The 16,781-nt window shown below is 45.2% G+C and overlaps 1 protein-coding gene across 2 annotated transcripts in view; it reads right to left on the reverse strand.

Moving 5' to 3' along the window:
• SPTBN2 (spectrin beta, non-erythrocytic 2) overlaps positions 1–16,781 on the reverse strand; it is a 680,775-nt gene that overhangs the window by 134,943 nt on the left and 529,051 nt on the right. For both annotated transcript variants that reach the window (XM_078660840.1, XM_078660841.1), the window contains one exon: positions 12,073–12,277. In XM_078660840.1, coding sequence (XP_078516966.1) covers positions 12,073–12,277 — 205 coding nt within the window. The remainder of the gene's footprint in view (positions 1–12,072; positions 12,278–16,781) is intronic.

The following is a 16,781-nucleotide window of genomic DNA, read 5'->3' on the forward strand; positions in this document are numbered from 1 at the left end:
AACGAAAATCCGCGGGTGACTGAATTTAATTAGCCTGTACCTCCTGCATGCGCTTCCTGCATGCGCATGAAAAGAGGACTAAGCTTATGCGCCATATTGAATGGGTAACTAGACCGTAATCTACGCTAAAAAGCGGTCCATATAAGAAAACTGCATACAGCCGAGACACAATTAAACAACTCAATGCAATGGTCTGAATGTAAAAAGAATCCAGCTAGAGGGTGCCCAGATCTCCACAACAAGGCGAAATGCTTATGAAATTCGGTGGTTTGAGCAGTTTAAAAAGTGCCTGGACTATCCGCTAGATACTGTGATTTAAATTCATAATGAAATGTAAACGTCAGGAACAATATACTCGTTGCTTATTTAAAAAGTTCCTGGAAGTTTGTGTGTTTGAATGCTAATTCATGAAGTGAACGGACGGAGGAGAGGGGAGGGGGGAGGAGAAATGCGACACGGCGGGAAGGGGAGGGCTTTGCATTGGACTTACCGGAGGACTTCGACTGCGAGGAAGACCGCTCACAAGACTGCTCAGCAAGTAGGGATGTGCAACCTTTTCCCCTTTCGACCTTCGTGTAATTTGAACTAATGCGGTTAGCACCCGCAAACTGAAGTTTACGCGCTTTCACGTTAAAAGTAGGAATTTCATTTCCCTCTGAATTTTGGTTTGAGAAAAAGATCACCAATATCGACCCACTTCCAACGTTGCAAGGAAAATGGTTTCAAAGTGTCTTTTAACATGTTTTTATTGGCGGAGCGGGGGTGTGGGAGAAGTGCGGCTGGCTGCCTGATGGAGTGGAGAGCGGGCGGGCAGAGAGAGTGAGGGGGCGGAGCGGGGGTGTGGGAGGATTGCGGGAACAGACGGGAGGGGAGGAGAGTAGGAGGAGGAGTAGGGGAGGCACGGCCTAGCGGCCGTGCAATCAAGAAGTGAGGGGGCGGGAGAGTAGGCAAGGCAGGCGGCTGGGGCCATGTGCACGCGCTTTTAAGCTCAATGCGCATGCGCATTGAGCTTAAAAGTCACGGGCACTGCAAGGAATCGCCACGATTCCTTGCAAGTTAGATAAAGAGTCGATGAGCCCCTATAGTCTCGCTTGCTCGATGCGCATGCGCATCGACAGGCGAGACCTAAAAAAAGACTATCCTAGTGTGGATCCAAAAATAATCAGTAAAAGGAAACATTGAAAACAACATTGTCTGAATTGAGGTTAGATTTCTGAAGAATTTCCACCAGATCAGAGATATGTTCTCTTATTCAACAATTATGGCTTTTCTGAAGTGACAGATTTTACTTACCTCACCGTTTTAGGTTTAAGCCTACCAGAACGTGCAGCTGTATGATTGTGAAGACCCATTGGGAACATGCTAAAAGCTTTTCTAGGAATACATTCCACTCATTGCTTACCATTGGGATTGTGTTTTGTAACTCACAGTTTTGCTTTATATTTGCTGGCTTTCTTTTGGCTGTCCAGCATGTCTTTTTTCCATCCCGTGGAGCTTACCCTGTATACTACCTCTCTGAAGGTCTCCTTGATTTTTACTACCTCTCTGACTGTCTCCTTGATTTCTTCTACAAGTGCTCCCTTTCTGAGATTTGTTTTCTTTTTCGGGAGACACTCCATATGTTTAATGTTTCTCCCTTGAATGTTAGTTCAGGAAGCAGTAAAAGTGCTGTATCTCTTGGAAAGGTTTTTCTGCGTCCCGTTCTTTCTTATGACTGATTCTACTTATCTCTGCCACTACCAGCTAATCAATATCTCATGTCTGTAACAATGTTCTGTCTAAGAGGTTGCTTGTTTTGTTCAGTGCTCTTTACCAATAGCATATCTTAAACAATCCTCTTCCTCAAATCCACTCCCATGCCATAGGCGCTGGAAGTAGGGGAGCAGAGGGCAATGAAGCACTCCCAAAATAACGAGGCTTAAGTTCAGAAGTGAATGAGCAATAAATCTATCTTTAAATGTAGTTTTCATCTTGTAACATTTGGTGTGCATTCAAAGACAGAGGTCAAATGTGAGACTGTCTTACGAGGGAGGTTGGTGTTTACTTTTCTTTCTCTGACTGGAAAGTGAGAGAATTGATGCGACAATCTTGCTGGAAACTTGGGGTGTGAGCAGGGTTGGCTTTAGGGTGGCACGACCGGTGCAGACTTTGGTGGAGGGTGCTGTGGTTGAAAATAACTTTTTGTTTAAAAGCAAGTGAACTTTTTGGGTTCGTTCAAACGTTTTCAGGCACAATAGAAATGTAATGATAACTCTGGTGATAAATATTCCTAATGGTGAGAGATTGGAATTTTGTCTAGTGGCAGATTTAGCTCATCATAAAGTAGTGCTGAGGGTTAATGTGCCTGCTGCAAAGTATGTGTACCATACAGTTCACAGAACTGAGTGTGAATGAACTATGAATAGCAATATCAAAAAATGAAATATACGTTGGAGAGCGGCTATTGAAAGATAAGGTGCACTGTTGGAAAGTGGTAGTGAGGGAATTCATGGAGAGGGAGGCACCAAAAAAGACTGTCCCACGACCACCACTAGCGCTAAAGCCGGCCCATGGTGTGAGAGGGAAAGGCTGCAGGTGGAATTGTTTTTTGTTAACTATACAAATATTTCATAATATATCTGAATTAGAACCGAGACCTACCTCATGATTATAAGTGAAGTAGTAGGTCTATTTGCGAGCCATGGGTAATCGCAAAATGTGTTAAACACACATTTGTAAATGGGTGTTTGTGATTATCAAATAGTGAATTGCAAAAATGTGCTATTTGGTGATCCCAAACCATACTCTGTGTACATCTGGCCGTAGGTGATGCAGATTTTGACATGTTGTTTATGTTCTGTATAGTGTTATCAGTAAAAATGTATGTCTGTGCAAATGTAAAGGTAATTTCAATCCAAAATGTGTTATCTGTAACGGCGGTGTGCTACCACTCCATGCATACTCCACTCTACGCCATTCCACTCTACTTCACTCAACACCCTCCATTCTATGACACACTACTTCATTCTCCAAGACTCCCCGCTACTTCACTCTACTCCAAAGTACACTACTCCATGACACTCTATTCCACTCTACGCCACTCCATCCCAATTTACTCCACTCCCAACCTTTATGCCACTCCACCATACACAACTCCACTTTACGCCACTCCACTAAGACATTCTATAATAATCCACTCTCCACCACTCTGCTTTACTCCACTCAATGCCACGCCAAGACATTCAACTCTACATCTCTCTTTGCCATTCCACTCTATTCTACTCTACTCTACTCTACTCTACTCCAGGCCACTACTCCAATTTAATCTACAACACTTTCTGTCACTACTCCGTGCTACACCACTTCACTGTATGACACACTACTTCAATCCACTCAATGACACACTATGCCACTTGACTCCATAACACTCCACTCTATACCCCTCTACTCCACTGACCTCCATGGCACTCTAATCTAATACATGCCGCTCTCTTCTACGCCACTAACTTTTACCCATGCTGAACAGCAGCCATGCCGGTGTATAACATGGCTAAAACACACTGGCAAAGCCAATAACTCTCGTATAGATGAGTAATGTTGGCTTTGCCTTTTATTTTGGAAAGTACAAAAGCCGATACAAAAATAGAGAAAATTTTAAACAGCCAACCCCCCCCCCCCACGTGCAAGACCAGCGAAATTGGCTCGTAGTGAAAAGAGCCTGTTACATACATTCAATTTATATCTTTTCTTGAACCATAAAGTGTATAATTCAAAACATAATCACATAAGTAAAGCTAGCTTTTGACAACAGTAATGAACTTTAAACAATACATCAAATAATCAGTATGAGCAGAGTGATGTCCCTATCATAGATTTTATAGCAATCCGTTAGGGTAGAGCTTTCCTATCTTCAAGCATCACATACATTCCAGATACGTGCGATTTATAGGCCGTCATTGGCTAGCAAAGGAAAAGTAAAAAAATAAAATAATGTTTTTTTTACTTTTCAGGGACCCCAAGATTATGTCTAACTAAACCAAGCAATTAAAGGTTCCCAGATAACAAGACCCTTCTTTTTTCCCTCAGTTACCCTTCTTGGCAAAGATAGACTTCTCTTCTCAATGTGACAAGTCAGGCCAGCCAATGGGAAAATAGTGGAAGGTTTGGATTTATCCAAGACGAAGCTATGCTGATACGTAGTACGGTCATAGCTACAAAGATAAATGCTCCTCCGCTCTTTCTATTGATCTGGTCTTGCATCCCTAGCAGAATAATCGTGGGAGTTAACTGAATATCTTGAAGGAGGACTTTCATTAAAAAATCTTGTATTTTGCCCAAAAAAGGTGCGAGTTTCAAACAGGTTGCAAACATGTGTACAGAGTCTGCGCTAAACACTGAGCATCCAGTTCCCCATTTAGCAACCCTGCTAGGGCTGATAAATAAAAAAAGGCGGTCTTGTAAAACTGTGCCTGCAGTTTGGCAGACAGCAGATCACTCTGAGCGGATTGTACAGCCCGAATAAAGGTATTATAGGGAATATTTACCTTCAACTGCCATTTATTTGCTATATTAAGCATATCGTCGGGCATTAGGCTATTTAATGTGGCATAAATATATCCAATACGGGGTGGAGCGGGGGGTTTTAGTTTATCAATAAGATCTACTTTTGAGAACCCAGCAGGCCTCCCGGCCTTTCGAGCCAAAAAATCTCTTATGGCAATATACCTAAAGGCCTCTTGTTCCCTCAGATTATATTGAGTTTTAAGATCAGTAAATGTTTAATGCCTTTGATAGTGATTAGGTCTCCCAGTTTTAGGATTCCCGCTCTATACGATTCTTGGAGATAAGGTTTCCTAAAAATAGCTGATAGGTTGATATTATTAATGGGGGAATAGTGATTCAGTTTGTCAAGCCCAAAAATTATGCGGATGTTGGAAAAAACTTTATATGTACTCATCAGGGTCTTAAATCTGACCCGTTTATAATATCCAAATGTCAATTGCCTCCATAGCCATCCACGGGCCTCTTCCCCAAGTAATAGTTGGAAGGGAGACAGGAGTCCTACAGTTGGAATTTAAGAATTTTCCTTAAGCAATTCCATACTATATTGCAAACCTGAAGCCCAATAATAAAGTCTTAAATTAGGGAGCGACCATCCACCTCTTTACCTGGGGAGGGAAAGCTGCTTGAAAGCCTGCCTTGGTTGAGAGTATGCCCATATAAATTGAGAGAAGAGCTGTTCAAATCTCTGAAACATTGCTTTGCTAATCTCTGGGGATGGCCCGGAAGAAATACAGTAGTTTAGGGAAATAGGTCATCTTAATGACATTACACCGCCCCACGACAGTTAAGTGCAAGTTGTTTATCCATTTAAGCGCTCTTTTAGTTTCTATTGCCAACAGAATCAGGTTTTCTTCTACAATCAGGTCAATGTTTGCGGCTATGGTAACACCCAGATACTTAGCTTTCTGAACAACCTGACTGTCCACACACGTGATTTCATTGTTTAAGATGATCTGCGTTTTACCTTTATTAAGAGCATACCCAGAGATTTTCCCAAACTCTTGGGCTTCTTGTTCCAGTGCTATACCTGCATTCTCAGAATCGGGGGTCAATATCGCTAGGTCGTCAGCATAGGCCATGATTTTAGTGTCTAGGCCAAATTTGCTCACTGCACGAATAACTTGGTTGTTCTCTATTGCTTTGATGAAAGGATCTATATATATAGTGCAAAGAGCAGGGGTGAACACGAACAGCCTTGGCAAGTCACCCGTGAGATTTTCATCTGCTCCATCAGATTCCCATTAATTGAGATATTAGCTGCGGGATTAAGTTAAAGAGCTTTTATGGCTTGGATTGCCTTGGGCCCAAAACACATCCTTCTCATGATGCCCCACAGAAATTGCCAGGAGACCCGGTCAAACGCTTTTTCAGCGTCAAGCAGAATTAGTGACATTGGGTCTCCTTTAATCTGAGCTGCGTCCAGAAGTGTGATGGTCCGTCGGATGTGTTCTGTAGTACTTTTCTTGGGGATGAACCCGTGTTGCCAGTGCGACACTAAGGGTTCTAATCCTAGGGATAGTCTAGCTGCAAAGATTTTAGCATATATCTTGGAGTCGCAATTAATTAAAGTAATTGGCCTGTTAGAACCCATTTCAAGTGGTGACTTATCCTTCTTCGGAAATATTACAATCTTAGCACTGGACCAAGAAGCAGGTGGAGAAGCCCCATTAAAAATGGAAACTATTAGTGAGGTAAGAAGAGCACTTAATTGGGGGGGCGAATATTTTATAAAACTCAACCGGGATACAGTCGTCGCCAGCCGCATTCCCATCTGGTAGACTAGCCAAGGATTTAGCTATTTCATCCCAGGTAGGAGGATCCTCTAATTGATCCTGATCCTCTGCACTGAGTTCGGCTAAGGTGATTTCGTCTAGATATTCAGAGATTTCATCCTCTCTCAAATAGGATGGCCCTATATTCTCATCAGAGTAGAGATTCTGATAGAACTCACAGAATGCGCTTCGGATCTTAATTAGATCATTCGTGGTCTCTCCTTTTTTCTGAAAGGAGACAATTAGTTGGCGCAAACGCAATCTCCGCTCTACAGTTGAGTGCCAAAAATCAGGTTTGGCAAAAAATATTAGCCCCTTTCTGGGAATTCGGTCTGGCTTGGTCGTAAACTAGCGTCTAAGAAAATTGTTCCAGAAGAACACCAGGAATGCCCTGGGTTTGTCTCCGGGTGAGCTACTACCATTACGCCGTTGTTTTAAATTAAAGGGGAATCGATGCGCTCGCTGGACTTCATAGTCCCAGTTTGATCCGGGAAAGCTTCTCGTAAGAGTTTCACAATATATCGCCTTGGATAGTCCGGGCACATTTTATCCACTCACCCTATGGTGATTCTCTTAATTCTTTTATGTTAAATATGGACCTCATGATCCACCCCACGGCTGCAGATGCTGATGGTAATTCTGTCCCAACCTATGTAGGCTTAAATTCGGCCTCTGTAATCGATCATTTATTGGTTTCTACACATTTTGTTCCTTTTTGTACGATTCCCATTGTTGCCGATCTTGGAAGTAGCGACCATAACGCTATTACCATGTCGATCTCTGGCTGGGGGCTACCAGTTAACACTCAACGCCTGATAATTGAAGATGTAACCCCCTGTAGGCAGAATGGAATCCGTATCAAGTGGTGTATGGGTAATGCCGAGAAACTGCAGCTTAAAATCATAGAAGCAGGTTTTGCTGCAATATTTAAATGTTTGGATCTAGAGGCATCCCTTGAGTGCATCATAGTTGATTTTGTGGAGTTAGGCACAATTATAAAAAGATGTCTTACCATTACCAAAGGTCAAATCAAGAAGGTGTTGGATGGTTTGATAGTATGTGCACTAAATCTCTCCGGGAACTCAAGCAGGCACTCTCTAAACAACCCAGAGACAGGGAGGCTATTATAGCCCTTAGACTGACATACAAAACCCATCTCATACGCAGAAAAGAAGAGCTAAGGGAACAAGCTTGGGATGCTCTCAACAAAGCAGCTATATTGCACGATAGTAGGCTCTTTTGGACCACGGTTAATAGCCCCTTTCTTGTAAAAGAAGACTTCCCTATACTGACAGCCCAGGTTAGTGAAGCAAACTGGGTTGCACACTTTTCAGAAATTTTTAACCCGCTTAGGGAGGATTGCGCCAGTTCCCCCCCCCCCCCCCCCCCCCTATGTTCGAAATGAAGTTACCCCTGGACATTACACTACAAGAAGTGGAAACTGCTATTAGTCAGAGTAAAGGGGGAAAGGCTCCGGGACCTGATGGGGTCCCGGTTGACCTGTATAAATCCAACCCTACACTTTGGAGTCCACTCCTAACACAGGTGTTTAATGCCGCAGTCATAGAGAGTACACCACCTACCTGGAGTGAATCCATAATCCTACCCATCTACAAGAAGGGAGATAGAGGAGAGGCCAAGAACTACCGCCCTATCTCCCTTCTGGATTCCTCCCTCAAAATTATGAGTAGGGTTCTCCTGATGCGTTTGGAGGAATGGGCGGAGGAAAACAAAATTCTGGCCGAGTCCCAATATGGCTTCCGCAAAGGCCTTGGGACAACAGAGCAGTGTATCAATCTCGATCTCCTCATCGGGAAGTACACGAAAGCGAAACAGGGCTCTCTATTTCTCTGTTTCTCTGACCTCTCGAGTGCCTTTGATTTAGTGGACCATACTTTGTTATGGTCCACTTTACTGGACATGGGAGCCCCCCCAGCAATTATATACTTCCTGGCCAGACTCTATAACAACTTATCGGCTCAGATGCGTTATGGCCAGGCAGGCGAATGCACTGGGAAAATCAGGGTTAAATCAGGTATAAGACAAGGCTGTGTGCTGGCCCCCCTGCTTTTTTCCCTTTTTATAAATTCTATGGAGTCCGAATTGAAGAGGGTACAGGCTGACTCTCCGCAGGTTGGTGGTCACCCTGTGCCAGTCTTGCTATATGCCGATGATACGGTTTTACTCTCGCGTACCCTAAACGGGCTCCAAAAGTTAATGAACTATTTTTATGATTTCATCAAGGGGAGAAAACTGAAAATTAACAACTCCAAGACTTACATTATGGCCTGTGGCAAACGGATGAAACTTTCCAAGCCGTTTCATTTTAATAATCACAATATTGAGGTGGTGGACAGATTTTGTTACCTTGGAGTAACATTCAATAACAGAGGGACTTGGGCACCTGAGATTTTAAACGTGAATGCTAGGATGGGCAAAAGCTCCTCTGGAGTATTCCGCTTTGCATCCAAGCTAGGTAGTCGCCGCATACCAGATATGTTAAATATCTATAGGCATAGATGTGTATCCATTGCTCTATATGGTTCTGGTATATGGGGCTATTGTAACCACAGGGAACTGCAAGTCACCGAGAATCGGTTCCTCAAAAGACTCCTTTGTCTACCCTCCTCGGCATCTAATGAACTGTGCCACAGCGAGGTGGGCATGATCCATCTTACAGACCTAATGGGAATGAGACCTTTAACGGTCTGGAGGTCAATCTGGGTTAAAGATGAGAATGATTTTACCAGACGGATTATCTTAGATTGTCTCCATCTGGACAACGCCCGCAAGATTCCCTGGTTAAATTATGTTTCATCTTCCTTTAGTGCAATCTTTAACCTTGACATTGTTAACGACCCCCTTAGTGCTGTTACCGTACCTAAAAAGGTACTCAAAAATGTATTTATAGGGACCAAATCTAACTTACGCAGGGCTAATTGCAGCCTCATGTCAACTCATGTATTTTATTATTCTAATATGTTGGATGACAGGGGCATGCCTATGTACCTTAAAACTATTACCAAGCAATCGCACCAGTTTGTTCTCACGAGGTTGAGACTTGGTATTGTTCATAATCTAGTGGCTTTTCCAGTAATGAAAATTCATAGTCAATCCCCCTGCCCCTGTGATGGCCTAACTAGGCAAAGCACTTTGCACTTTATGCTTATTTGCCCTCTTTATATGCATCTCCGTCGTTACTATCTCAGACCAGTTTTTAAGAAATATTTTGTGTATACTATAGCCCAAGCATTGAAACTGTTATTTGCACTTGATACCATGGATAGCTGTTTTTTTACTGCTACTTTTCTACTTAAAGCTGTTTCACATAGGAAAAGCTTGGTGTTTTAATTCCCTTATTCCCATTATTGACCAGCTGTTTCTCTTTCTTTTTTTCTACTGAAATGTCCATAACCTGTGTTTTATATCTTGTATGCTTTTGTGATTGTTTTTAATAATTGAATAAAGCCTTGAAATTGAAAAAATTGAATTGCCTTGGATAGTCTCCTTCTACTCCTTCAGGGATACCAAGCAAGCGGAAATTATTCCTGCGTTGTTGATTCTCCTGTTCTTCCATCTTCATCATTAAGTCCGTCAGGCATGCATCGTGAGCAGAACCTTGGTCTTTTAGGGTAGTTACTTCTGTTTCTAGACTCTCTGTGCGGCCCTCCACCACTTTGACAAGTTCGCTGATGTCGGTGCATATTTATTTTTAACTTTCTCAAGACCCCTTGTAATTTGTTAGCGGCACCTTTAGCTGAGCGATTGTCAGAGTGAACCTCTTCTTGGAATTCCTTGATTGAAGCTAGGATAGAAGCTAGACAGGTTTCTGCCATGGATTCTGGTGTAGTTTTCAAGTTTTCCCAGAGCGAAGTCTGATCTGCTTTCTCAAAGAGGGGATAAAACATTTGAGAGTCTGAATAGTCCCATTTAAGTTGGCTGCGTCTTTTTGTCTTGTTTCTTGTTTTTTCTGGCGCTGCACAGTTCCAGTGATTTTGGAGGGGTCAATGCTGTTATCTTCGCTTGAGCTAGTTCTGCCTTCGTCTGTAGTCGTCAAAGAGCCGTACGAAATGGAGTAAACGTTTTCACCACTGAGCTCCGGAGTCCAAGGAACTTGGGGGCCAGAATCAGCTTCTAGGCTAAGGATGTAATTAGTAGTGCCAGTTCCTAGGAGTTTTGCCCTGGTCTCTAATACATCATTTATCATGGCGGAGCCCAAGACTAGGGTGGCAGAAGCTGAAGGGGATACAGTTACCTCAGGTTGTACAAGGGCGCAATTTTCTTTAAGGCAGTAGACGTTTGATTAGGATTTCAGCTCCTTTGTGTTTCTAATAATGAGCTATCGGGTTCACTCTCCGGGGGGCGTGTGAAGTCTAGTGTCTGGTCTGGTATAAGGGATGGTCCCTTAACTCCCAAAAACATTTTACAATAGACGGTTGAGAGCCTGCACCTTCTCTTGTAACACCTCTACCCGGAGTCTCCCCATAGTTCTTTTGAAACTGTTGGCCCCCGTTTACCTCTGGGTATATTGTCCGTCGTTCCAGCGTCCCCGAAAACAGCTCTGACTTGGACGGGTAGAGCTGCTTTCATCTTATTACCTTTGCCGCTTTGGCGACCTTGGTCGACATAGTCGTGCTCCGCTGTAGTCTTCCCGCCGGTCGTAGCACAATCTTGAAGGTAATTGAAGCAAGCACGGAGGCAACAAAGTAACAAAGCGTTTGAAGAATGTCTAACACTCTTCCTAGACTGAACACCCCGCGAGGGCTATCAGCATCCGAAACGATCCCAACAAGTTGAAAATAGAGGCTAATCCCTTGCGTCCTGCTTCCTTTCCAGGTTCCGCATTGCTGGTCAGTTCGCATAGCCGATGCATACGGTGTACGCGACAGACTCACGCTGACACCATTATGCTCCACACCAGTATCTTGCTTGAGTACTGTGGGCTTTGCTAATGCTTTTTGAACTAATGTCACAAATAAATAAGCAGAATGATTATAGAGTGGATCCATTTCTTTTTGCTTTCCTTTTCTGGGCTCTAAATTTTAGGAGCTAATTTAGTTTGAATGCCATATTGTACAGACCACTGCTGCTACAGATCATAGATGAAAATCAACTAAAGGAACTGCATCTCTACCGCTTCATTTATTTTTTGCACAGTCGAATGGCCATGCTATTCACTCTTCAAGCTTTCCAGTTTTTATAGACTTGTACAAAGTGCCTTCACAACATTTACCTTTACAACCCTTATGCATGCGGATATGTGTAATTATCATGGACATAGAAATACTGCTTCTGAAATGACCTGTATCGTCTTAGAGGGAGAAATGCGACACCTTTACAAAATGCTGTGTAATAACCAGAGTCCAGGCTAACAAATATCATACTTGGAGGAAAGTGAAAGGTAATGCGGTCAGGATCATTTTAAACCACATAGTATTTTTGTGGGGACCCTAAGCAAACAGCTGTAATGTTCCCCCCGACCTCCCTTCAGATGTTTCACCTCTTGCAGACACCTGATGCAAACACACACTTAAGTAACCTCCTCAAACATGCCAAACCCCCTCCCCCAAAGTATAAATGGATACCGCATGACCTCAAGTAAGCCAGTAAAAACGTAATCTCTGGGTCCTGAACAAATGCCATATTTTGACATTCTGTTCACTGTCCTTCAGATGTCACCAAGGTACCATTCCACCATGTTTAGTGCAGGTTTGCATTTGAGATATACATCTGCTGTTCCCCCGGCATCAATACTCACTGTAACATGTTCATAATCTTGACCAAGCTCATGGGATGCTGCTACCACTTCCCGTTCAGAGATCCACTGCTCCAAGTCATCTACATCACGTTTAAGTTGGCAGAGGCGCTGGTGCTCCTGCAGTTTGCCACGTCGCTCTTCCGCCAGGTCTTTCAGGCTTGCATACAGCTTGTCTACTTGCCCTTGGCGCAATGTGATGCGGTCACTGAAAAAACACAGGAGGAGTGACTGTGCAAGAATGGAAGAATATTCATATTAAGTAACAATAGCTACGTCGAGGTTTTATCTCTATACAGGGAATTACCACATTGAAATAAATCATTATCTCATTGTTAACCTCAGAAAAATAAATGTATATATGACAGAAGGAGTAGTTTCTTACCTGTAACTCCAGTTCTGTAGTAGGGGTATCTCTGTTATAGTCATAATCTAGTGAATAGTCCCGCCCATGTGCGGGGACCCCGGAGCAATCAAAAATAATCTCTTAAGCGGTCTTCTTTGCAGTCCTGCATAGACACTTATTGCCAAGTTTCACCCATCGAGAAACTTCCCTTCACCAAAATCCTTGAAATGATAGAGAGGAAGGGTTAGACAGACAAGCCCCCATAGGCTGCCATTATGTGTCTGGAAAAGGGATACCGGCCCTTTAAGGAACTCTCCAGAGACCCTCGGTATCCCAGGATGCACAGCCAAAGTCCTTTTACTTTCAGTTCTTTTTGAAGGTGTATAAAGCAAGGCCTGTAGCATACAGTACATTATCATTTTCTCCACCGGGGAGGAGGGCGGGCGCTTATGACTATAACAGAGATACCCCTACTAAAGAACTGGAGTTACAGGTAAGAAACTACTCCTTCTGTAGTAGGGGATCTCTGTGTATAGTCATAATCTAGTGAATAGAATGGCAAGCCCATCCCAACAAACCAATCCGGGGTGGAGTAAAAAGACAACACCACTACTGTGCAAACAGATTTCTCTACGAAATCTGCCCTGGCATCAGAGTCCAGACAGTAGTGTTTAGCAAAGGTATGGACCGACTTCCAAGTGGCAGCCCTGCAGATATCTGCAATGGGAACATTACGTAGCAAAGCCGTTGTCGCTGCTTTGCCCCTGGTAGAATGAGCCTTAGGCTTAACCCCTAAGGTCTTTCTAGCTCTCTGATAACATAACTGGATACAGGAGACAATCCACCTCGAGATGGACTGTTTGAGGTGGCAAGACCAGTCCTGACCGACCCATAATTGACAAACAATTGGTCTGACCTACGAATGTCCTTGGTCTTATCCAAGTAGAATTTCAACACCCTTCTGACATCCAGGGAATGCAGAGACCTTTCCACTGGAGTGGAAGGATTTTGGAAAAACGTAGGTAAAGTTATAGTCTGATTGACATGGAAATCAGAAATCACCTTAGGAAGGAACTTAGGGTGAGTACGCATCACAACCTTAGCAGCATGAAATACAGTATAAGGTTCTTGGCAACACAATGCCTGAATTTCAATCACCCTGAAGGGCCGATGTAATGGCCACGAGGAAAGCCGCATTCCACGATAAGTGCTGCAGTGAAGCCGTACGAATAGGTTCAAAAGGTTCCTTCATCAATCTGGACAGCACCACAATCAGCTCCCATGAAGGCGAAGGACGCCGAACAGGAGGAAACCCTGTCTTCAATCCTTCAAAAAAATCTTTAATCACAGGAATCTGGAAGAAGGATGTATGTGAAGGGCATTTCCTATACGCAGTTAATGCTGCGAGGTGAACCTTAATGGAATGAAAATTAAGGCCAGACTGAGCCAAATGCAAAAGGTATGGAAGAATGACATCTTCCTTGCAGGTCGTCGGATCATAGTTCTTGGAAGTGCACCAGATGCAGAACCTCTTCCACTTGTAGGCATAGGAAGTCCTAGTGGAAGGTCGCTTAGCCTCCTTGAGTATATTCATGCAATCGTCAGGCAGAGTCAGGTGTCCATATTGCACTATCTCTGGAGCAATGCAGCCAAACTCAACGATGAGAGGTTGGGGTGCACCATCTGCCCCCGAACTTCGTGAGAAGGTCCCGCCGACACGGCAGCCGCAGGTGGGGTAGGAGAGACCTGTGAAGCAGGTCCGTGAACCACCACTGTCGGGGCCACTCCGGAGCAATGAGGATCATCCGTGCTCTGGACTGAGACAGCTTGATGGGTACCGCCGGAATCAGGGGAATGGGTGGAAAAGCATACAGAAAGCTGTTCGACCAGCTGATCCATAGCACGTTCCCCAGAGTCCCCGGTTGGTAATTCCTGGAGGCGAAGTCTCAGCATTTTCTATTTTCGGCGGTGGCTAACAGATCTACGTCTAGAGTGCCCCACCTGTCGAAGATGTTTCCTAGCACTTTGTCATTTAGAACCCACTCGTGGTTTTCTTGCACCAGCCTGCTGAGTGCGTCCGCCTGAGCATTCTGCACACCTGGCAGATGGGTAGCCGTTATCGTCAGTCTTCTGGCTAGCAGCCAGTGCCAGATCGCCTACGCTTCTTGTGACAGTGTGCGCAATCTCGAGCCCCCTGCTTGTTGAGGTAATACATTGTGGTCGTATTGTCCGTCTGTACAAGCAAGGAGTTGGTCTGGAAGGACGGATGAAAGGCCTTCAGTGCCAAGTGAACAGCTCTGAGTTCCAGGAAATTGATGTGATACGTGGATTCTGCCGGGGACCATGTTCCCTGGATCTGTAGATGATCTGAATGCGCTCCCCAGCCGTGGAGAGAAGCATCCGTGACGATAGTCTGAATGGGAATGTCCTTGTGGAATGGAACCCCTTTGAGGAGATTCTCTGCTGAGCACCACCATCTCAGGGACTGTTGAGCGTTAAGGGACAGCCGGATCCTGTCGTCCCAGCTCCCCCACTTCTGGTCCCACTGATCCTCCAGACATTCCTGCAGTGGCCTCATGTGGAGGCGTGCGTGTGGCGTGAGGAAGATGCAAGAGGCCATCGACCCCAGTTGAGAAGACACCACCCTCACTGTCGTAGATGGAACAGCTATGAGAGCTTGAGCCTTCCGAAGGATCGATAAGCGTCGCTCCTCCGAAGGAGACACGCTTGCTGAAAGAGTATCGATGGAGGTTCCCAAGTACTGTAGGCACTGGACAGGAGTCGGAACAGACTTGGCCATGTTTATGTGCAACCCCAGTTGGTTCAACAGAACGGCCGTCCTGTTGAAGTGCAATTGTGCTTCCTGGAAGGTGGAGGCTTTGATCAACCAGTCGTCAGGTACGGGTAGCCAAACACCTTGTTCTTTCTTAGGTGCGCTGCCACCACCGCCATGCACTTTGAAAAAGTCCTGGGTGCAGACTTCAGTCCAAACGGTAGTACGGAGTACTGATAGTGATTGACGCCGACTAGAAAGCGCAGGAACTTCCGGTGTTTCCGTGCAATGGGCACATGGAAGTACGCATCCTGTAGATCTATTGTGCAAAGCCAGTCTCCTCTTTGTAGCGGAGGATAAATCTGGTGCAAAAACAGCATGCGAAATTTCTCCCTGCGAATCCATTTGTTTGCTTGTCGCAAATCCAGAATGGGCCTGAACTCGTTCTTGTCCTTCTTGCGCACCAGGAAGAACCATGAGTAAAGACCCTTTCCCCTTTGAGACAAAGGGACGTCTTCTATCGCCCTTTTTCTTAACAGGGTATGGCCTCCGCTTGGAGCTCGCGCAGCTGGAACTGTGAGCGAACCGGTGGAATTGCTGGAGGAGGGCTGACAAAACGAAGACTGTATCCATTGCAAACAATATTCAGTACCCACTTGTCCGGAGTCATTTTTCTCCACTCTGCCAGGTAATTTTGTATGCTTACCCCCACCGGAGCGGGTAAAGGACGAGGGGGAAGTAGCACCTCAAGGCTTAGACCCAGCCGGGCCCTTGTTCGCCGAGGAGGACTGCTGGCCGCCTCTGCCCCTTTGCCGCTCTGGAAAGGCTGCCACTGGTACTGCTGCTGCTGCTGGCCAGCGTGACGACCTTGTCCTCGCTTCTGGGAACCATATCTACTTTGGAACGGACGGAAGGACTTCCGTTGTTCCTTTCGTTTCTCCAAACCAAAGGCCTTCAATGTCTCTACTTCCGCCTTCATGCGGGCCATCTCCTCATCCGCATGCGTCCCGAAGAGTGTAGATCCAGAGAACGGCAAATTTGCGACTCTCTGCTGCACCTCCGGGTTGAGAGAGGTAAGGCGCAACCAGGAATGGCGTCTTAAATTAATGCCATGGCAATAACTATGAGCCGCCAGGAGAGAGGCGTTCGCCGAAGAGCTGACGACTTGATTGGAGACCATCATGCCCTTATTCAATATTTCCTGGAAGTCTTCCCTCCTATCCCTCGGGAGGAGCTCGATAAACTGTTGCAGAGACTCCCACAAAGCACAGTCATAGCGACCCAAGAGCGCCGAGGCACTTGCCGCTTTCATTGATGTGGCAGCCGTACCGCAGACCTTCCGTCCGGCTGAATCCATCTGACGTCTCTCCTTGTCCTGAGGCACCGTAGAAAACGGAGCAGTAGCATGCTGTTTCTTGGCTGCTGTCACGATGACAGAATCCGGTACAGGATCTGACCTCAAGAACGTCGGATCAGAATCCGGGGGCCTGTACTTCTTTTGCAGCCGAGATGGAGCCGACTTCACCGAAGCCAGGGTCAGAAACCGCTCCATGGCCGGTTCCTCCAGCCCTGGCACCAAGGGCAACAACGGGC

The sequence above is a fragment of the Lissotriton helveticus genome, chromosome 9, assembly GCF_964261635.1.
Source record: "Lissotriton helveticus chromosome 9, aLisHel1.1, whole genome shotgun sequence".
Classification (NCBI taxonomy): Eukaryota; Metazoa; Chordata; class Amphibia; order Caudata; family Salamandridae; genus Lissotriton; species Lissotriton helveticus.